The sequence below is a fragment of the Colletotrichum acutatum genome (assembly GCF_030867785.1).
Source record: "Colletotrichum acutatum strain CBS 112980 chromosome Unknown BDZ83scaffold_85, whole genome shotgun sequence".
NCBI classification, from domain to species: Eukaryota; Fungi; Ascomycota; class Sordariomycetes; order Glomerellales; family Glomerellaceae; genus Colletotrichum; species Colletotrichum acutatum.
Window position 1 is genome coordinate 122781 of NW_026849079.1, and position 21185 is coordinate 143965.

The following is a 21185-nucleotide window of genomic DNA, read 5'->3' on the forward strand; positions in this document are numbered from 1 at the left end:
ACGCAGGCCTTATAAAACGGGCTGCCGCACACAGATCTGGTGGGGAGGATCAGTGTGGCAACATCGTCTAATGTAACAGGACTCGCAGACAGGCTCCCATGGGCTGAATCGATTCCGCATGGTTTCCGGCTTGATCAGTCTGGGACTGCGGACTCATAGCTTGACGACTATCTACGAGTTCGACAAAGAGGGTCATCATTGCTCGTCTTTGGGGTGGTATACGGCGGTAAATAAACCCTGATTGGCGGGAGCTTTTTTGAGACACATCGATGCCCTCTCTTGATCCTAACGATTGATGCCTCTTGATATAGTGATTCAATGATACCACTGGATCCGAACAACTCATTGCGTTGCGAGTTACGAAGTGCCCGTCATCTGCCCGTTGCGGCTATGATTATATTCCATCTGAAGGACCTGGTAACCCATGTGCTCAACGCACTTCGCCAAAGTAAGATCACCGGCCAGAAACCAGATTCCAGAAACCATCGACAAGTCTCCAAGAGCCCGCCCCTTCTTCCTTATCCCCTCCCGCTTGCCCTCTCTTCCTTAGGATCTCTGCCTCCTTGATCTCCGCAACAGCAAGCTTGAAACCATACCCGAGATCACTCTGCATCCTCCGATGCTCCTGTACCATCTCCTCCCTCGTCCGCCTCTCAAGCTCATCCAGCTCCTTCCTCCGCGCCTCAATCTCATCAAATTTAAATTGATACTTGACCGCCAGCCCGTCTTTCTTCCGCTCCGAAATAGCCAGCACCATCTCCGTCTCTTCCCTCAAAGTACCCAGCTTAGCGAGACACTCGTCCTGCCGCAGCAGCTTCGCAAGGCTCTCTGCGTTAGCAAAATACGCCTTTACGTCCGCGACGCAAAGAACCTCGCGATGCACGGCCTTGTGCCGAATCTGCTTGATCGATTTGAAGAAGGCGTGCCAGTCGGTATGCGGGAGGGGCGCCGTCTCGGCCCGGAATGTATGAAACGCCTCATTCTCGAAGATCCACATCCACTTCTGGAGTTCAACGCACTCAGGCGACTCCCATTGTCCTGCTTCCAGGATCTTGGGGTGTGCCTGCCTCGCGTAGTCGAAGCAGGCTGTCTCTAGAAGGTTTTGGATCCTTATGAAGAGAGCGTGTTGGGCTTCGTATGATAGGAAGGCGTTGCGCAGCCCGGAAAAAGTTGCGGTCTCTATAGGTGGCTGTCGCTCTGTCACTGTTGCCGTTGACTCGGCGATGGCGGTGTCGCTGCTTGTCGTGGCGATGCTGCCCGCCGCATCACTCGTGGTGTCGCTTGCCTGACTAACGTTAAACTCCGGTCTTGCCATATTTTCTTTAACTTGAGGTGCTGGACCTGCAGTAGTAGCTTGCAGCCGAGAGAACCTTTCCGCCTTTCTCTCAGCTATGAGCGCCACGATCTTCTCCTTCCAATCCATCTCTTGTCTCCTAGGCTCCGGCGACTCTGGCGCATTCTCTGATGTAGCTACTGCCTGTGGTGAAGGCGGGTGTTGGAATAATTGAGGAAACCGCTGCTCTGCTTTCCATCTGATTCCGAAGACTTCCTTTCCAAGGAGCTCCTGGCACGTACTGACGACGACTGGCCGGGTATATTTCAAGTCCAGGGCTTTGATTTCTGGGCCCAAGCAAGCGTGGATTCTGCGTTTGATGGCTTTTTGGTGACGGATCTCGGCGTACTCTTTGGAGAAGACATCTTGCATGGCAAGATAAATCTCCTCTTCCATCGTTGAAGCCATACTTGGGGGATGGGGCGTTCTCAATAGTATATCAGAAGGATGCTGTGGGTGCACAGCCTAGTTTTGGAGGGTCAGAAGTTTGTTGATAAAGTAGATGTGGATGGTATAAGGGAATTTAAGGGTCCCAGGGTCGCATCATCTTTCAACAAGGATGTATGCGGCAATGGGCACGTCGGAGAAAGGTTTTAAAGAGTTTGTAGGGTAGGCGGGAAAGGCTAGATCCAATGTCAGTTACAACTTCAAGAGAGAGAACCACCTTGATGGAGTGCACCGCAACGCTCAAACAGTAACCTCTCGACCCTACGGATCGAGATGCAAAGCGGATTCCGACTCGTTCTTTGGAAAATTGAATCAAGAACTCACGAAATTCATAGACATACTCTTCAACTCGGTGATCTGCCTAGAAGCTGCCGAGACTAGGACTCTGGTCGAGCATAGTAGATCACCGTGGAAGGTCGAGAAGAAAGCTCGAAAGCATGTGCTCAACAAGGTGTCAAGCCCATGACTTTGGAGAGATAGTTCCTGAAGATTAAATAAAGACCCATTATTCAAAGTAGCTGATTGAGTTCCCGTCCACAAAATACTCATATGAATGAGGGAATGATGTCTTCGGCTTCCTTTGAGTCTGGTCTTTCCTTCTTGACTGGAGCCCGCCGTTGAGGCCTGGTATTCGCTCTCCGGTTCTTGAATCTAGTAAAGAGATCATCGTCGTCATCGTCATCGTCTTCATCATTCGTAGGTGGTGTATTTGTAGTCGCTCTGGCGGATGAGACAGGCTTCGGAGCCACTGTTCCCAAGGCCCCACGCCCGTTTGAAGACGCTTTCGCATCGGGCTGTCGCGCGCTGCTTGAATGAGTCGTTCGTAGCTGATTGCTTGGTCGGCTTTGGACCTTTGCAATAGTTTCTGATGGATAAGCCGGTCTTTTGTGTTCGACGTCCCTCCTGACCGGAGCTTTGACAGGTCCTCCGAGGTCATCACTCTCATCTTCCGTCGTCGCCTCTTCCACCGGCGTCCTCCTCTTCGCCGGCACCGCCGGCCTCCTGCTCTGAGAAGACCTCACCACGCCCCCAAACCCCGAAGCCGATGTCCTCACCCCCGAATCCGTCCTCGTCAGCGCCATCAACGGCACCTCCTTCTTCTTGGGACTGTGCATGAGTCCCTGCAGTGACGTGCCCCGCCACGGCACGCTCGTCTCGTCTCCAATATCCTCGTCGTCGCGGCCGGCGTCCCTCTTTGCGCGGCGCAGCGCCTCGCGCTGCTTCTTCTTACGGAGCAGCTCCTCCTGGCGTTTGCGCGCGAGCTCAGTGAGGGACCCGACGACGGGGCGGGAAATAGTTTTGATGGTTTCTGCGTTTTGGGTGCGTGTTTGGGCTTTGAGGCGCTGGTATTCTGCTGCGTGGAGGTGTGCTGTGAAGTGGCCTGCGATTGTGACGAGCTCGTCCTCGACCATGCGGTACTTGTCGTCATTTTCGAGGCCCTCTACCATGAGTCTGTATGCTTGTCAGTGGTCCGTAGCTTCTGGGGTGAGAAGGGGAGGGGTACGTTTCCGGCAGAGGTTCTGGCGGTGGTGAAGTTGAAGGGCTTCTGCCTATTAGAGTTCCAAATCAGTGAGAGAAACAATGGGAGCAGGCGCGACTCATACCTCCGAGGAAACCATTTGAGCGGGTTGGTTTTTGGTTCGAATGATCCAGCGGCGATGCAGCAGCTGTCGTCGCTCGAGATACTGCCCGATTTGGTGTCGCGGTTTTGCGAGGTGTCGTTGCAGTGTGTTTCTTCGGGGTTGACGTCCGTTCCAGTGCATTACGGTCCCAGGGGAGTTGTCGCGTCATGACTTCGATAGTGTGTGAAAGATCTGATGCGACGAGGCTATAAGCGGGAAACTCTCATGATCTGGAGTTTTCAGGTCGATGTCATTAGAGTAAGTTGAGATTGAATGAGATGGTTGATCACGACTGCCTGTTGTGAGCAGGCCAATAAGGTCGCTGTGGTTGAATGAAGCTCGTCGCGCCTTCCAGGTGAGACTAGAGTATGTGCATGTGCACACAATTATGCAAGGATCTGCATAACTATCTCCGAATGCACGCCCCATATTCTGCATAACTGCCAAAGCACCACTACTCATAGCCATCAACCGAACGAAATGCATCGCAGAAAAGTTATCTTGATAGAAAAGAAAAGTACCCGATCCGGGATATGACTATTTTGAACGCTATGAGTATTCCCCATTTTATCTATCATCCGTAACCCAGCCCAGACAAATTACACACATCACCAACATATCCTTCAACCCAGGTTGAATTCACTGGCCGCATTCATCACAGCCCTCATCTTCATCTTCATCTTCCTCTCCATCTCGCTCGGCTCGGCACCAGTGTCAATATCCTCCATCGCGTTGCCACCTGAGGGCCTGTTGTCTCCTCTTCTCTTGCCGGCGTTCTTTTGCTTCATGACCGCCTTCTTGCTGTCGTGGCCGCCACGTCCGATGCCTGACGGCGCTTCGCGCAGGCCGTAGGCCTTTGCCATGTGACCCAGGTGCAGCTCGTTGATGTCAAAGTAGACGCGCTCGTCCTTGATGTGGGTAGCGTACGCCCTGATGTGCGAGCGGAAGGCCTTGCGAGCCTCGTCTAGGAGTTTTGTTGCCGAGTCGAGGAGAAGACGTTGTTCAAGGTGAAGCTGCAAGTTCTCGGCGCGGTTGCTGAAGCCCCTGTCGGTCGCGGGCTGGGGCTTGGTGTCCGTCTCCACGGGGAATTCCATGCCTGTCGTGAAGCCCTTGTGCAAGATAGTGTCGTAGAGCTCAGGCTTGGGAGGTGAAGCGTTCTTGGACTTGAGGAGGTCGATGTAGCCTTCTTCGCAGCCAGGCATGAGGAAGAGGACCGCCTTACCGGGCTTACCGGCACGTGCTGTACGACCGATACGATGAACGTGGTCGTCTGCGCTGAAGGCGGGGTCGTATTCGACTACGAGCTCGACGGAGGGCACATCGAGACCACGAGACGCGATATCGGTGGTAAGCAGGACTGTCGGGTCTGTACATTTACTGTAAGACGCCAACGTTGCCGTACGGACTGGTTGAGGGAGGGAGCCGTGTAGTTTGTGAAGGACGATGTTTGTGTTCGCTGCTGATGTGATGTACGCCGAAGACGCGACGGTATTTGCGGTTGCGGACGTTGCGTTATCGGCTGAGCTCTCCTCCTTCTTCGGCGGTTGACGAAGGAGATTGAAGTGATAGTCGACTGAGTCGGCACAGGAAAAGAAGACGATGGCTTTCATCACCGACCCCTTTCGTGAAAATGTTGACTTCAGAAGTGCTATGAGCGTCACCAGCCGCAACTTAGCTGGTACAATCAAGTAATTCTGCTTCAGTTGTGCCGGCGCCTCGAACTTGATCTCTTCTCCCTCGACGTGCTCTTCTCCTGATGTGGTAATGTGAACTGCATCCTCCAGACTGATCTCGCCAAGCTTCTGAACGTTCATCTTCATGGTGGCCGAGCAAAGAACTGTCACGCGACGCTGTGGGAGGTTGGCGAGGGACACGCCGTTGGCTGTCTTGTCCGCCAGAGGGTTCTCACGGATCCTGCTGACAATGGTACGCAGTTCCGCCTCGAAACCCATCTCCATCAAACGATCGCCCTCATCGAGAACCAGCCACCTCACAGTGCCGACGTCGAGAGTCTTGGTGTGCTCTAGGTGATCGCTCAAACGACCGGGTGTTGCGATGAGAATGTTTACACCTTTCCGCAGGCGGCTCTTCTCAGAGTGTTTGCTCTCGCCACCAATGACTGTTGTGCTGACCAGGTACGGCGGAAGGACCTTTGCGAGAACGAGCTCAATCTGTTTGCAAAGTTCACGGGTAGGCGCCATGACGATGGCGAACAAGCCCGAATCTCTCTTGATCTGGCCCTCAACCGACAGGATCCGCTGGATGATGGGCAGCAGATACGCCAAAGTCTTTCCGGAACCAGTCTGCGCTTGCACGAAGGCATCACTGTCTTCTTTGATGAGTTGAGGAAGAACCTTGGCTTGAATAGCAGTCGGGGCCTTGAGCTGGATCTTGCCGGAGAGCGTCAACGCCAGTCGTCTTGAGATACCGAGGGCGTGGAAGCTGGCAGCTTCATCGGAAAGCGGCGCGTTTGAAGGCTCGGCCACCTTCTCTTCAATCTTCTCAGCACCGGGCTCATCGAAGACGGTCTTTGGCGTGGGGTTGTAAGAAAAGAGTTTGGATGAGATTTGGCCGTCCCTCAGCTTGTTCGCGATGCTGCCGGGCGGCGTTTTTCCAGTCCGATAAGCCGTCGCATGAGGATGCTCTGGCCGCGCTCGCTTCGCCGGGCGCTCAAAAGAATCGTCGTCGTCGCCAGGGCGGTCTGACCTCTGGGGTTTCTTGGATCCAGGCGTGTATCTTTGCGGTAGCGGGGCATCGTCTTTGACTGTTGATGAAGCATCTTTTTCAGTGCCTTTATTCGCAATCCGGTTGGCCTTATTTCTGTCGCGCCAGCGACCACCCTGGATCTTGACATGAGGCTTGACAGGGCCGCTGCCCATGTCAAAATTGAGAATCATGCCATCGTCCGCCATTTTGTCGATGAGACTTTGCCGTTGGTCGCAAAACTGAGGCGCAGGGTTGCCGAGACTTGGTGGAAATTTTCAGACAAGCAAAGTCTTATCGCTGTCGGGGTTTAGATAAGCCCCACACTCCACCATGCAAGGGCGCACGGTCCACCGCTAAGGAGGCTCCGACTATGTCGTATGCTGCGCAGTAGCTACTTCGCCAGAGTACCTTGCATTGTGAACTTGGAGTTTTGAGGAGGGACATGGAAGTTGACGCCCTCAGCATACCTTTTATCAGCATTCGCCAGCTACTATCTGGAGTCCTTTAATCTTCTGCTCACTCAGAATCTCTTGTACTTCCACCAGTGACTTCCGTGATCGAAGCGATGCTTGTATGAGATCTCTTCGCCGAACCAAGCCACTGTCTGATTGATGCCATCCACCGCAGAATCTCGATTTGGAGGTCCTCCAAGCCTCATCCGTCTTCTGCCCGTGTATATTCTTACCTGTATTTCTTCCAGTTGAGACTGACCAGCCAGTATAGGAACTGCTATCTTGAAATAAAGATGCGAAGCTCTGACTCACACTTTACGCCAGAAGGTGAAGGCATACGCTTGATACAACAAGACACCAACGGGCCATCGAGAGGATAGACCACCGCGGTCATTGCTGCTCGTGCGGGACATTTGACGGAACTGCATTGCGCTGGTGGCCAACATATATGTATAGAGCTGACTGTTCATAGCACACCAGCCCTTCAGATTTAGCCGTCGCGGACCGGGGAGTGAATGGAAATAACTGCCACCTCCCTCCATGAAGTCTACGAGGTATTGTCTATATCCGGGGCAAGAGCTAGGCAACTCCTTCTTCCAAGATTCCGGGCACGCAACACAAGCCATTCTTCTTTTCCCTCATCAATGACCTTCTCGATTGCTGAACTTCAATGTACTCATGTCCTTCGGCTAACTTCGCGGCCAATTCAAGAGATGATGCATCTCGATTTGCCGTAGTCCCGAAAGTCCGGGGGTAAGATGCCCAATTGACATCGAGGGGATTCTTACCTCTCTCAGCCCCATTCTACGGATCATTTTCCTAAATGAAGCGCACCCTCAAGTACAGAGGTAAACTCTCAAAATATGGGAGACGTAGCGGCACAACTTCAATAAGGCACGCGAGGATTCGTCATCTGATGCAACGCTTCTGTAATGATCAGCAAACTTCTCAGGGGCCCTTGCATACCCAAAGGAGGTTAATTGTGAGACCCTGGCTTTGCATAGGAGGAGAGTATCCAATAGCACATCTGGATCTCGACTCTCATGTCGAAGGCCGTCTACGCCAGCATGAACAATTGAAACCAAAAAAAACAAACGAGCAGCCCAATAGACTCGAGAATAACGTTTCGCGTTCTCAGCGGTTACCATCCTGTAGCACCCCTCCCCCCAGATGTTGTGATACCGCTAATATTCCCTAGGCAAAAGTGCACTTCTCTGACCGATTGGCGGATCTTGGCTATGCGTCCATTTGCTGCTGGCCTCGTGGAGAAAGGCTCTTGTCTGAATCTTTACTCCGCTTACTCTGAGCCTCATCTTGGCAGATGGTGTATCGACGACAACGACGAGCCTGATTCTTGCTTTTCTTGTTCTCTCAATACGTTTCGCAATGCTATCATACGACATCGACGACGAGACGCTCCGGCTGATCCTCCAGATGCACTTGGAGGACCTCGAGAGCATCAACCAGAGCAGCAAGGGCAAATGCCGCGCGGACGAGGTCACCGATCTTGATATAGCCATCAAAACCTACAAGTCGGAGCTCGAGGCTCATGCCCTACTCGCGGCGGACAGGTGCATGTGCAAGAGTATAGCCAGAGCGAACCAAACCGACGTCCGCATCATCACCAATCTCGCCAGGCAGGAAGGCCAAGCTGCTCGAGATAGGCAAGTGGCCATTCGGCTCAGCAACGGAGAGGAACTCGACGAAGATGTACTTGCAATCCCTGTCCGGTCGAACAAGGCCAAGAGCACGGAAGATGAGATGCTGCGAAAACTTGAGGCACTCTTCGTCTCTGCCAACCGCAAAGAGGAGGAAGATGATGAAGACGATGACACCTTGAGCCCCCCAGAATCATCATCATGGGCAGCCTCTAGACTCCAAATCGCCGTCCCAACAACCAAAGCCACCAAGAATATAACATGCGACAGCTGCACAAACACCTACCCCTCCACCACAGCCGCCCACCTCCCATGCAACCACAGCTACTGCCGCGACTGCCTCCGAACCCTCTTCCAACTCTCCCTCACAGACGAATCCCTCTTCCCGCCGCGGTGCTGCAGACAGCCCATTCCTGTCAACGACAACAACATCAGGGCCTTCCTCCCCTCTCGACTACTTGGCAGCTTCCGCGCAAAGGAGCTCGAGCTCTCGACGCCCGACCACACGTACTGCCACCGCCCGACCTGCTCCCGCTTCATACCAAAGGAGTTTACGCGGGGTGATATCGGCACGTGCCCGGCGTGCCGGCACGAGACGTGTCTGATGTGCAAGGGCGCCGGGCACGGCGCGCAAGATTGCACGCAGGACACGCAGACGCAGGCGCTTCTGGAGGTCGCCGCTGCTAACGGGTGGCAGCGCTGCTTCGGGTGTCGACGGATCGTGGAGCTCGATCACGGATGTAATCACATGAGTGAGTCTCTTCTCCCGTCTCCCCCGCCCCCTATTCTCCCATCTCACGAATATGGACGTTGAACACTAGCTGATAACCATCATCCTCAAAAAGCCTGTCCCTGCGGAGCACAATTCTGCTACCTCTGCGGAGAACGATGGAAGACATGTCATTGCGCGCAGTGGAACGAGGAGCGGCTCGTTGCCCGCGCCAACGCCATCGTGGACCGACGGGCCGACGCCCTGCGTCTGGGTGCCGCGGCGAGAGCGCAACAAGTCGAGAGGGAGGCGCACAATCTCGTGGAGAATCATCAGTGCGCTCATCCCACCTGGAGGAGCCGCCGCGGATGGTTCCAGTGTGAGGAGTGTCGTGACTTGCTGACGGAGTATATCTATGAGTGTGCTCAGTGTCGCATCCACGCATGCCGCAGATGTAGACAGAACCGACTTTAGAGAGTAAGAGTTGTGTGAGGAGTTCCTCGGACTCCAACAAATTATGAAAATGTTTACATTTGGTCCTTTTTCAACAAGAACAACGATAAAATCCATAGATTGCAATGGCAAATGGACAATCACGCAAAAGACAACTCTTTCCAAACTCGTACGGAAATAATCAACACAAAATGCAAAAGAAATTGCGGCCAGTGTGGATTGAACACACGACCTTCAGATTAAGTGATTGAAGTTAACTTCAGTCTGACGCTCTCCCAACTGAGCTATGTCCGCCGCATTTGATTGGTAGTTGTCAGCAGTGTCGCATGCTGAGTAGCGTCGTGGGTGGGCCCAGGCCTGCAGCGGCAGGCCCGGAGAGAGGGACCCTTCGTACCCAAGGTGCATCTTCCGCGCCGACCTCACGCGTCCGGGGATCGTGAGGTGAGCTTCAAGCCTGGAGTTGGCTGCTTTTAATCTGCCCCGTGACTTCGAGGTAGAGTTGCTGCAAGAAAGCTCTTTTTGGCGCCGAAAGTTCTGAAGCATGTCACTTGCGTGTAGGGTTACCTGGCTTTACTGAATCCTGACCAGAAGACCAAAGAGCTCAAGCAATGTACTTGCTTACGTAGTGAACATCGCCTCTCGAACATTCGTATACGCTAGCTAACATCATACTCTTTTCTATATTTTTATGCCCTCAAATTGGTTGCTTTTTGTTTCGTTTCTCAGCTCCTCAACATCAACCGCACCTCTCAAGCCAACCACCCATCATACGTACTCAACTCCTCCCGCCTCGCACCCTCCATCTCCCCCTTAACACCCAACAACCGCACCCTCGCCCCCTTCTCTCTCCCCCACCCCTCCAAGAACGCCTCAACCCTCTTCTGCGTAGCCTCATCATCCCTCATGATCAGAGCCACCGCATCAAACCCGCCCGCCCCAGGCACGACCCCGCCCAACACGCCCTCCACACCACTGAGCGCATCAAGCAGCTCCGTCTGCGACTCAGGCTCAATCGGAACACCGCTGCCCTGTCCCATAGCCCGAATCAGACCCCTCACATCCGCAACCGCGCCGCCAACCTTGTCCGTCTCCCCGTTCTTCAACGCCGCCGCGAGAGCCTCGTTCTTGCCCTGCAACTCATCCCACAGCGCCTTGCTCCCCTCCGCATCCGTCTTCCTCCACTCGAGCACCTTCTTCACCATACTCACCGTCTGACTACCGCAATCAACATCACACATACGAAGGCACACGCCCTGCGGTAATCCCGTCCCAGCCTTATCAACCTCGACATCCCACGCCAGCAACTCATCTACCTTCCTCACCAACGCCTCCGAGAACCCCGGGCTACCCGCCGCCCCGAGATCGGAGAGCAGAGAGGGCGAGAAGCGGCGGTACCGACAGCTTCCAAACACCGCAGCCGCGACATCGAACCCGGACCCGACCTTTCCTTGGGCAGCGCAGTGGGCCGCCTGCGCGAGGTTGTGGAGCGTGTGCTTCCCCGCCTCGGAGTTGATGTCAAACAGCGACGTGGGAAGGTGGTGCGTCAGGAGAGCGGCGGTCAGGGATGTCACGAGCGCGGCGGAGGAGCCGAGCCCCGTCTTGTGCGCTTCGCCGATGGTGTGGGGGTACCGCGCGAAGCGGGTTCCCTTCTTTGCTGTCGGGACGGCGGTGCCGGAGACGGCGGAGTCCGGGTCATTGGATGCAGAGGGCAGGGAGTAGTAGTCGTTGTCGGCGAGGATGATGAGGCGGGTTGAGGTGAGGGCGTGACTCGGGCGCTGCTTGTTGATGCGGGCGATGTAGGTGAGGGCGTAGCTTAGGGTCGTCTCGACGAATGTGTTTGGGTTGATTTTGGAGCCGCTGGGAGGAGGTTAGTGATGAGATGAGATGAGATGAGTGAGAGTAAGGATGAGGGTGAGTGAGGCAGTATGAGAGCTAGAGTGATCATGCTTTGCTAGATGTGATGATGATGTTGATCGAGAGCGGAAAGATTGTCAGGCACATATGATGGGGCGTGGCAAAGCAAGCACAGTGAGATCTCACCCGCCTCAGCACTCATCTGCCGCGTGAATATCTCAAAAGATTGCCCCTCATCAACCACATCCCACGCAAGCCCCGCACCAAAACGCTTAAAGAACTTTGAGACACACAATTCCCCTCAACACACCCCCGCCGATCCATCACCGACTGAACGCACCACGACAAAAGGCAAAGAAGCATCAACTTGAGAAAAATGAGAAGCAAAGCCACTTACACCTGCAGCTGCGTAACCGTAATCCCCCCATCCTCAGGCGCGAGATGGAACCCGTACCGCCAGACGGCGTCGACAAACTGCGGGCTCTCGACGACGATCTCGGTCAGGTGCACGCCCGGAATGGTGTGGATCTCGGCGGCCACGACATTAATACGCGCGCTGAGCCCAAAGACGAGGCCCGTGTAGGCCCGGTCCAGGACCAGGTAGCCGCCCGCCAGGAGGACCTTGCCGGGCGCCGAGACGGCCGTCGTCGTGGGGTTCGCGGTCACCGAGGAAGCCGGCATTGTTTTCGGGAAATATAGCCTGGTATCTAACGGTGTATGTGTGTATATGTGTCGGTGTATGTCTTCGGGGTTAGGTCCGGTTTGTGTGAGGGGTATGTGAGATCTGTATCTCAGATTGCAGGACGAGGCAGATATCTACGACCGTTAAATCTCGCCAATTGAATCTGTGCAGTTATGCAGCTTGCGATGGTAGGAATTTCCGCGCGCTTGGAAATGCGGTTCAGCTGTAAGGTGAGGCACAGTGAGGGGTGGGTTGTGTGATGACGCAGGCGTGATGGAGGTGAGGGCAGCTAAGTAGTTGAAAGTTTGGGATGCGAAATCGCATCGTGGGAGAGGACCGGACGCACAGTGCTAGTGACATGTGTGAAGAAGCTACTGTACCGATCATGCACTGTGCAAATCTCTGGTTCCATCCCAACGAGGAGCCTCAAATTATCGCCAAAGCTGGCACACTCGAAACGACAGCCAGAGTTCCAGCTCCAGCGGTCAGACACTTGTACTGAACTCATAGTTGCGTACCGATCAGATTGTGGAGGAGAATTCCAATATGCTTCAGCACATCTCCACTATCCAAATCCATTGAACATTACACACTGACAGCAAAACATCACCAGAATCTTCACACTGCAGGCCAATTGTTTGAACAGTCGACAAATCTTATTTTGTTGGATGCTGCCGGTAATATACATACAGCAGGATCACATGCCCTCATGACATGTCGTCGTAAACCGACCCCCAGTACCCTTTCCGTCCATTCATGATCCTCTATGCTGCGTTTGCGCTTCTATCCGGCGCCCGCTTTTTTATACTATGCTTGAGTGGGGTTGTGTCTATAGTTTGGGCCGTTGGCCGTCATCGCTCGCTTTCCGATAAAAAGCCCCTGAACGGGTGCTCAGTCGCCGTGACCCTTTTGCTTCCGACAAACGCCGTACCAACCCAGTATCCCGATTACGGGGGTATGAATTCGACTTCCGGTTCAAACTCCAAATTCCAAAACCATGTGACGATATGAAATGCTTTCGGCACACTGCCGTAAACCAGACTGGCCGCCGATCCTGGCCAGGCACCCTCAGTCCACCTACTTCAAAACACAACGGGGTATCAAGCAACGCGGTAGATGAGGGCAGTTACAAAGGAAATGTGTTCATCGAGGGAACACGCAGAGCAGCTGCTCAATGCGTGATTCGTTGAATTGCCGAACAAGGTGACAAGACAGGTGTTGGGATGAGCTTAGTTGTGTGCAACAGCTTCCTCACCACCGCCACCGCCAAGGAGCTCCAGCACCTTGTTGACAACAGCACTGGGGTAGCCGCGGCAGAGCATCTCTCCAACAACACCCTTGGCCTTCTCGCGCTCCTCAACGGCGAGGTAGGCACGAGTCATGGCCTCGTATGTGCTGGGCTCGCGCTTCTCGTGACCGACAGAGTCGTAGATGGCTTGGGCCTTCTCAATCTGCTTCTCAGCGGCCCAGCCGTGGATCAGCGTGTTGGCGATGTAAGGAGTCATCTCAACACCTCGTCTACGCATCTGACCAAGGATAGCCTCAGTGTCGCCGACCTTGTGGTTGGCAACCATGGCCTCAAACAGGGCTTGGAATAGGCTAGCGTTGGCGGTGACAGCGCGGTCGGCCATGACAGAGTCGAAGACCTTACGGGCGCCCTCCATGTCGTGAAGGTTGCAGCCACGGGCGTGGATGAGAGCAGCGAAGTGGACGGCCTCGGGCTTTTGACCGGAGGTGCGGATGGCCTCGAGGACCTTCTCAGCAGCATCCATGTCAATGGGCTCGAGGGTGGCGTGGGTGTCAACAAGAAGCTTGTAGGTGTGAGCAGTGGGGGCGATTCTTTTGACCATCATGCGATCGTAGTAGGCAAGAACCTTCGCCTTATCGCGCTTGGTGGTAAGGAAGAACTGCATCATGCTGTTGTAGGGAGCAGGGCGGGCCTTGTAGTTGGGCATCGCCTCCATCTCATCAAACAACTCTTCCGCAAACTTCTCATCGCTGACGCGGCAAAGGGCGTTCACAATGGTGCCGTAGGTGACCGAAGTAGGCTTGATTCCCAGAGCGCGCATCTCGGCGAAGTAGAACAAGCAGTCGTCGATGCGACGAGCCTTGCCCAACTTGCCGATCAAAGCATTGTAGAGAAAAGAGCTGGGCTCGACACCCTCGGCCTTAGCACGATGGAAGATCTTAACAGCCTCGGAAGCCTCGTCAAAAGTCTTGGCTGATTCCTTGAGGGTGGTGATGTACAAGCCGAAGGTGTTAGCGGAGGGCGCGGCTCCCATGGCAAGCAGCTCCTGGTGGTACTGCTCGGCCATCTGGCGGTGACCAATGGTGAGGCAGGCGCCAACCATGGCGTCCAGAATTGAAGACCAGCCGTAACGGACAACAGCGTACTGGGGCAGCAGGGGAACATCGGTGCGAGCCATGGCGAGAATGTCGTTGCAAAGCTCCATCTTACCCTCGCGGGAAGCAGCAGAGATCAGCTTGGCGTAGGTGATGTAGCGAGGGTGACGGCCGGCACGGCGCATGTTGCGGAAGCGGCCAAGAGCATCGTGAAGTCTGGGACCCTTGCGGCCGTGAGAGCCCTCGAGCTCGTCAGAGATCAACGAAGAGCCCTTGAAGTCGGTGTTGTGCGCGTACGGGTCGAAGGAATCCTCAAAGCTCGAGACAGTGGCTGATGTGGTGAAGGGGGAGGCGGAGAGGTTCTGGGAAGACAGCTCGCGAGGATCGGTGATGCCACGGCTGCTCATGAACTGGTGGACAAAGTCAACACCCTCCTCAATTTCGTCAGCAGACTCAGGGTTGGCAGCACGAATGCGCTGGAACATGAGCTCCGACTCGGCGAGACCCTCAGCAACTTGGCCCGATCCAATCATCGCAATGGCGTACATTGCAGTGGGCTCGATGAGCGCCGGGGTGACCGGGGTCTCAGGAGCACAGAGAACGTGCCAGTAGCGAGCTGCGGAAGCGACATCGCCCTGGCGTACGCTCAAAGCAAGAAGTGCCATGGCAGGGGTAGCAATCTGGTGGAAGTTGATGGGCAGGTTGGCAAAAGCAGCAACGGCGGTGTGCTTGTCGCCGTGGTCCGCTGCGCGAGTAGCAAGGCTGCTCATGGGGTCAGCTCTGACCTCAGCCTCGACAACCTGTGCCCAGCGAAGGGCCTCGTTGAAGATGCCGCGGTCAGTGAAAGCCTTGACCATGCCAGAGCTGACAATCGCATCCTTGATGTCGCCGGCGCGGACACCGTACTCCTTGATGATCTTCTCGTAAAACTTCATCGCGCCGTCAACCTTGTCGGAGATGATGTAGGCGTGAATGACAGAAGCGTACACTTCGGCGTCCAACCTGTCGTTAAGGGTAGGCTCACCGTTGTCGTTGGCAACTGCAAGATCCTTGTACTCATTGTAGCACTCGACCGCGCTAACCAGGTCGCCGGAAGTCGCGAAGGCGGTGATCATGCTGGGGAACATGGCGGCGAAGGGGGTGACGCGGTTCAACTCCATGTGCTCGTACAAGCGGAGCATGTCGGTAACACGCCCAGCTTGAGCACAAGCAGAGATGAGCTGGTGGTATGACTCAGCAGAGTAGGACGCTCTCTGGGTGAGAACAGACTTCTCAAACATGTCCATGGCAAGATCGAGCCTATCATCCTCGGAAAGAATGGCATGCTCGAGCTCGTGAGAAGCGAACATAAACTTGCCGGGCTCATCCATGCCACCGAAACGAACCAACTTGTCGTGGAGAGTCTTCTTCAAAGAGGCAACCTCGAGGGATCGGGCCGCAAGGAGACCAACAAGAATGTTGTAGGTATCGCTGTCCGGCACGATCTTGCGGCGGAGCATGTCGGCGTAGACATCCAGAGCCTTGGTGACCATCTCATTCTTGGCGGTCGGCAGGTGAATAGCGGCAACCAACAGAGCGTTGTAGGCGCTCGCAATGGGCTGCACGCCGGCGACGAGCATAGCCTCGAAAACGGCCGGGATCTCAGCGTAGCGGCCATCCTCAGAAAGCTTGTGAAGGTGGTCGGCGTACACCTGGGATTGAGGGTCGAAAGGAGGAGTGGCAGTTCGGGCTACGCTGACGGGAGTCCGCGATCTGTCAATTGCTGGGGACTGGTATGAACGAGCTGCGGAGCCATTGTGGGATGCAGATCGAATAGAGTGCTCAGAAGCCTCTTCCAAAGCTTCCATGCGGTTCCTGAATTCGATTTCCTTCTCGAGTGCGGCGTCAATCTGCGCCAGGGCGGCCTGTGCCTCTAATGGAATTGGCGAGGCTTCTCCATCTTGAGCGGCGGTGAGCTCCTCGGCATCGTGGTCCTTTGACTCGCCAACTAAGATGGAAGCCGGTGAAGGCTTCCACTCAATCTGGCGCTGGAACTGGAACTGGGTCCATTCCTTGTCGAGATCCTCTTCGGAGGCCTGCTGCTCCTGCAGCGCCTCGAAGTAGGCGTCTAGGCTTCCATGCTTAAGCTTCTCGTCGAGCTTCTCGTGGTGGTGCTGGGGGAGGCCAGCACTTGTCCGCTCAGCGGTGTGGAAAGCAGACTGAAGCTGAAGAGACTGAAGACGACCGAAGCGGTTGGTGTTTCGGCGCGCAAATGAAGGTCGGTTTTGTGTGTTGAGGATGGGATGTGTGGCAGCTACGACGGACTGGGCGTAACCGTGGGTGAATGACTTTGCGAATCCTTGACGGATGAAGTTCTGGTAGAGGGAGGAGTAGATGGTGGGCATTTAGAAGACGCGGCGGAGGGGGGAATTCTGTATGGCAGGATTATCAGTCAATTTGTGGTTTCCTTTGGAATTGTTGCTCCATGAACGGTGATCGACAAGATTTGCGCTGTGCTTTCCGCGTGTTCAGATGACACCTTTTTTTTTTTCCGTCCTCCGTCTCTTGGAGGAAGCTGCGCATTTGGGGATGTTTCGCCACAGCCAAATAAAAAAAAAACGCCGGGCGAACGGGGATAATGGCACGGGCGACTCAGACGGCTGCCGGGATCATTGAGTGGTGACGACTTACATAGGGAAATATGAAGAGTCCGTTGCAGGTTCATTTGACAGCACTGTAGCCGCCAAATAAACGCGCGATCTGATTAAAAAAGGGTTATTGTACTGGATATTGAAAAGCAAGAAGAGGGAGGGAAGCAAGATGATGACGGGGAGGGGGCCTGAGGTAGAAGTATTAGTCTGAGGCGCCGATAGATTTGGTGACTACCCGTACGGATACTGCCATCCACTACTGCGTACTCCGTACCAAGTGTCTATGGTGGCCGCAAGGGAAAAAAAAGAAGTGCAGGGTACACCGATCGGTAGGGAGGTGGGAGTGGGAATGGGCCTGGGAATGGAAAATGGGAGAGAACGGGAGCGCGTTTGAGATCGGACGGAGTCGATGAGGCGTACTACAGCCGATGCAAAGGAAGTCACTTTTCCATGGTTTACAGTGTGAATGTCGTAGCTGTCATTGTGGTAGGTACTTTGCTGCCTCTGCCACCTCAGCTGGAGCTACTACGGATCGTCCACCGGCCACGGCTCTCGAATCCCTCCTTGGCCCGTCACGGCTGTCTCTTTCAGACTCTGGAAGGAATGGAGAATGGAACAGAAGGGGGGCCAGCTACGGGCACGCTAGACAGGGGCGAGTGGCAGGCCGCAGACCAGGGGAAAGGAAGCAAGGCGAAGGCGAAGGACTTTGCATACGGAGTAAGGTAGTGTATCCGTAGAGTCTCACTCGCACTTGCGCGCACTGAGAAGCATGGAGGAGAGACAGCCTCGAGAGAACTTGGAAAAAAAAACCACAACAAGAATATGCGCAAAAGACTGGGGGACTTGTTCGCGTGGACTCGGAGCTGTCGCATGGACTGTGCCGACCTCATCCAGTCATGTTGCGCGCTGACGGGAGAGGTGCGGGTACGTGACGGCCAAGGGTGGATTCGGGAACTTTAATTACTAAGGCCGTTGTGTCCGCGAGCTAGGTAGGTCCTTCCAACTTTCCATGTCTTCTCAGTAACTTGTTGCTGCCATTTTCTATGGGTGGATACATTGAGGCTACTCCTTGATATTAATGACTCAGGCAGCAAACCCCGAACTGTTTGCGAGCTCTGAGTGGCTGGCCACGCTCTCTAGCCTCATGTTGCTGTGGCTCACTCCCTTGTTCACGCTTGGGTTTACGGACCAAGTATTGAAAAAGCAATGCTGGTTCATATTGGAATGGGTCCTGACATTGACAGTACATCCATCCGTAAGATCTAGCTACGATACCGAGACAGAACCTGAGAAAGGGGATGGACAAGAAGGTAGTCACTAGGTGGCCTCAATGTCCAATTCTTTCCGAGATCTGCCTCTTTCTCCCATTTACGTGTGCGTTGAAAGCTGACAGGTGGCGGCGTGTAGATTTAGAATACGGGATGAAATGAAGTTGGAAACGGGACGGATACGTCTAGTAAACGCCCCCCGGGGCCGACTATGCGTGTCATAGGTATTCGTATGGATAAACGACGCGTTGAAGGCGCAAAAGATACTTAGCTTGTCGCAAGTTTGAAAAGCCCGTTCGGTCACAAGTTCACTTTGAGCCCCTCACCTCCCTCGGCTTTCCAAAATGGTTCCCGCAGTGAGATGACGACTCTGACCTGCCGCCTGAGGACGCGAGATTTGATTGATCATCGTGCGCATCAAAGAGGCCCAGCTATATTCGTGCTAAGAAACGGTCTAAAAGCTGCGCTGGAACGTCAACTTGTCAACGCCTTGGAACGCCTGAACGCACACGACCACCAAAAACACGGGGAAATTTGGGGCTACATCCCAGGGGCAGGTCGAGGTGCCACGGTACATGGCAAAGGGGGGCCTCCCAGGGCTCACGAATCCAGGCGATTGCCAAATCAGGCCGATGACTCTTTGATGTCTCCCACCCAAATGGCCCCCCTTCTGCGAGAAGAAACCGGCACCAGTGTACTGGATTGCGTGGGGCCGCTTCAAGGCTGGAGGCATTTTCGAACTTTTGATAGAAATGCATGTGGTCCATCCCCAATGTTTCCCCGGGGTCGTCCAATTGACGTGAGGTTGAACGGATAGAAGGTACGGGATACCTGCTCCTCCCCTGGCTGAGCCAAGTTGGAAGGTCGTGGACGCGAATAGATGGCATCCGAGCCGTGACCAATCAGAGCCGGCCCAATGCTGGGAGAAGCCGGAAGGCACGGGATGGTCGGGGAGCTCTTCCTGCCTCCACTCGGGAGCCACTCACCCAAGGTCAAGGAAGGACCAAGTGCTGAGTTCCGTCCTGTCGGGAAGCTGCCTCCAGCCCCGCCCTTTCCATTCCGTTCCCACCCATTGCTGTGTTTCGCCCACTGAGGTAAGAAGTGCCTCCGTACTGGCTGGCAAGTAGCTGCACAACTCTGCACCGTCCACACTTGTCTCCAGTTCCCTCCCCTGCTCCGGTACTTCCCCGCCGGTAGCGTCTGCTAGTCGTCCCCATTGGTGATTCACCAACCAAACTCCCATCCTCGCACGCAAATTTTTCAACACCAAATCCAGGGGCCATGATAGCTGAGGCGGACACTTTGCTCAGCTCCGACCGTCCCTTATCTTGACGATCGTGGCTAAATTTATCCATCACTGGTAAGACTGGCACAGCTGGGTCAGCTTCAAGCTCAACGCATCTATGACCTGCTACCTGGGATCAGACATTGTCAACAATGCTTCCCCAGCCACAACCGTTGACTCCAGGTGAAGTGAGGTTGGCAACAAGCTATGGATCGCCGCCGCCGCCGCCGCCAGCAACACGAGCGGAAGAAGAAACAACAAATTACCAGCATCAAATTTCGACCCTTTTTCGCATTTCCAAATTCCCCTCTGGCAACCCCTGGTTTGACTCCTTTTTCTGAGAGTCTGAGACCCAGCCTGCTACGGATACATAGTTTTCTATCCCATGCCCTTGGGGCCTGTCTTTCGCTCATCCCTTGCCTCCGCGGACGAATGGCGGCGCGCCCAAACTGACAATGTAATCTGCCCCTCCAGTCCCCGTGGACCCTTTGCTTCAAGGGTCACTTACCGCATTTCTCTGAATCTCGAACACGGCCCGGAGATGGCGATGAGATCTTCATTGCCAATTGTCTCGTCAACTGGCAGCGGGAGCGATATTGGGCCCAAAGTCAAACTGGCCTGGCGGTGTGAGCCTTCTCAGATTCCCTGTCGTTACTATGGCAGGCCGCAGACGGTTGTCAATGTCGTGCCCTAACAAACGCGACGCGTCGAGACAATATTGAGAAATCGACATGTCCCTGGAACTCCTCCTCCGCAGTTGGAGAGGAACGCACGCACGACCGGCAGCATTTCCCAGGCCAATGGCAGACACCCTGTTAACCGTGGCCAAGCACCTGAATTTCCCGCGACTCGTGGGGTGCGCCTCACAATCTTTCACATCACGAGGCCATTCCTCCACGAAAAAGAGCCGCCATCGATTCTGCGGCACGGCGCAGAGCCACAGTCTCACAGATCCTAAAACAGGATCTCGGTCAGGCACAAGCTCCCCGCCAGACATGGATGACCATGGGTGACGTGCGCCGCCATGCGCAGGTACCTACCTACTCGCCGCCGTTGGAACCCCCTTTAGGCTCCGAAGACTCGCGAACGCAGGCAGGTCAGACTCGGAGGAACGGGCTTCTGGTTGAGCCGGCTTACCTCCGCCGCCGCGGACTGAACGAAAGTTATCCCCGTGCCTCCATTAGAGCATCTGCGCTCTGCTTGCCGACCGCCGCCGACGGGTTAGAGATACAGTAGTGCCACTACTCACCCGGCCGCTGGTCCTGTATCCCGTTAATGCCCCTGGTCACAGTCTGATGCCGTCACCACGGTTCGACCAGGGGATTGCGGCTTATTCATCACCCGCCCCTAATGCGCTGCAACCCGCGCCCGTCCGGGGATTTCGCCTCCGCCTGTCACCGAGATGTGTCGGCTCGGGACTTCGGTGTGGGCTGTGGAGGATCGACGCCCGTACCCAGTCCAGCGGACTCTAGCCCAGGCAAGTCTTGACAAGGTGACATGTTTGACCTCACACTTATTCCCACGTGGGGCGCAGCCGTGCAAGTTCACAACGTGCGAGCGGGTGCCGTGCAGAAGCTAGCATCAGGGAAGACGCATGGCGCATCATAACGCAGCATCCCGACTTGGAATCGCGTTTCGTTTGCATTTTTGCTTGCACATGTCTGCTTGTCACTGGTCCACTGTGGATTAATGAAAGGTGGCTCCGAGATGGAAACCCGATCATCTCGGACTACGCGTGGTTGT

General features: G+C 54.9%; 7 protein-coding genes and 1 non-coding gene across 8 annotated transcripts; 2 read left to right on the forward strand and 6 right to left on the reverse strand.

Moving 5' to 3' along the window:
- Positions 1 to 142: 142 nt before the first annotated feature.
- Positions 143 to 2107, reverse strand: BDZ83DRAFT_438364 (uncharacterized protein). The gene is made up of 3 exons (XM_060503091.1): positions 2105 to 2107; positions 1346 to 1956; positions 143 to 1285 (listed from the first exon to the last, which is right to left on the reverse strand). The coding sequence occupies exons 2-3, from the start codon at positions 1739 to 1741 to the stop codon at positions 455 to 457; spliced, it is 1227 nt and encodes a 408-aa protein (XP_060362143.1). The 5' UTR covers positions 1742 to 1956; positions 2105 to 2107; the 3' UTR covers positions 143 to 454.
- Positions 2108 to 2325: 218 nt separating this feature from the next.
- On the reverse strand, positions 2326 to 3571 carry BDZ83DRAFT_754689 (uncharacterized protein; the record flags this gene model as incomplete). The annotated part of the gene is made up of 3 exons (XM_060514507.1): positions 2326 to 3232; positions 3285 to 3330; positions 3385 to 3571. The coding sequence occupies 3 exons, from the start codon at positions 3569 to 3571 to the stop codon at positions 2326 to 2328; spliced, it is 1140 nt and encodes a 379-aa protein (XP_060362144.1).
- A 454-nt stretch (positions 3572 to 4025) lies between these two features.
- On the reverse strand, positions 4026 to 6314 carry BDZ83DRAFT_583898 (DEAD/DEAH box helicase; the record flags this gene model as incomplete). The annotated part of the gene is made up of 1 exon (XM_060505711.1): positions 4026 to 6314. One exon carries the CDS (start codon positions 6312 to 6314, stop codon positions 4026 to 4028), a length of 2289 nt encoding a protein of 762 aa, XP_060362145.1.
- Positions 6315 to 7946: 1632 nt separating this feature from the next.
- Positions 7947 to 9401, forward strand: BDZ83DRAFT_583876 (IBR finger domain-containing protein; the record flags this gene model as incomplete). The annotated part of the gene is made up of 2 exons (XM_060505706.1): positions 7947 to 8970; positions 9064 to 9401. The coding sequence occupies 2 exons, from the start codon at positions 7947 to 7949 to the stop codon at positions 9399 to 9401; spliced, it is 1362 nt and encodes a 453-aa protein (XP_060362146.1).
- Positions 9402 to 9584: 183 nt separating this feature from the next.
- Positions 9585 to 9674, reverse strand: BDZ83DRAFT_t207. The gene has a single exon. It is a non-coding gene; the product is annotated as a tRNA-Phe (tRNA).
- A 146-nt stretch (positions 9675 to 9820) lies between these two features.
- BDZ83DRAFT_742942 (phosphomevalonate kinase) lies at positions 9821 to 12400 on the reverse strand. Its single transcript, XM_060513126.1, has 2 exons — positions 11632 to 12400; positions 9821 to 11237 (listed from the first exon to the last, which is right to left on the reverse strand). The coding sequence occupies exons 1-2, from the start codon at positions 11913 to 11915 to the stop codon at positions 10130 to 10132; spliced, it is 1392 nt and encodes a 463-aa protein (XP_060362147.1). The 5' UTR covers positions 11916 to 12400; the 3' UTR covers positions 9821 to 10129.
- A 745-nt stretch (positions 12401 to 13145) lies between these two features.
- BDZ83DRAFT_754693 (pentatricopeptide repeat domain-containing protein) lies at positions 13146 to 16643 on the reverse strand (the record flags this gene model as incomplete). The annotated part of the gene is made up of 1 exon (XM_060514508.1): positions 13146 to 16643. One exon carries the CDS (start codon positions 16641 to 16643, stop codon positions 13146 to 13148), a length of 3498 nt encoding a protein of 1165 aa, XP_060362148.1.
- A 1213-nt stretch (positions 16644 to 17856) lies between these two features.
- Positions 17857 to 18568, forward strand: BDZ83DRAFT_630218 (uncharacterized protein). Its single transcript, XM_060508810.1, has one exon. It carries the CDS (start codon positions 17968 to 17970, stop codon positions 18208 to 18210), a length of 243 nt encoding a protein of 80 aa, XP_060362149.1. The 5' UTR covers positions 17857 to 17967; the 3' UTR covers positions 18211 to 18568.
- The last annotated feature ends 2617 nt before the right edge of the window (positions 18569 to 21185 follow it).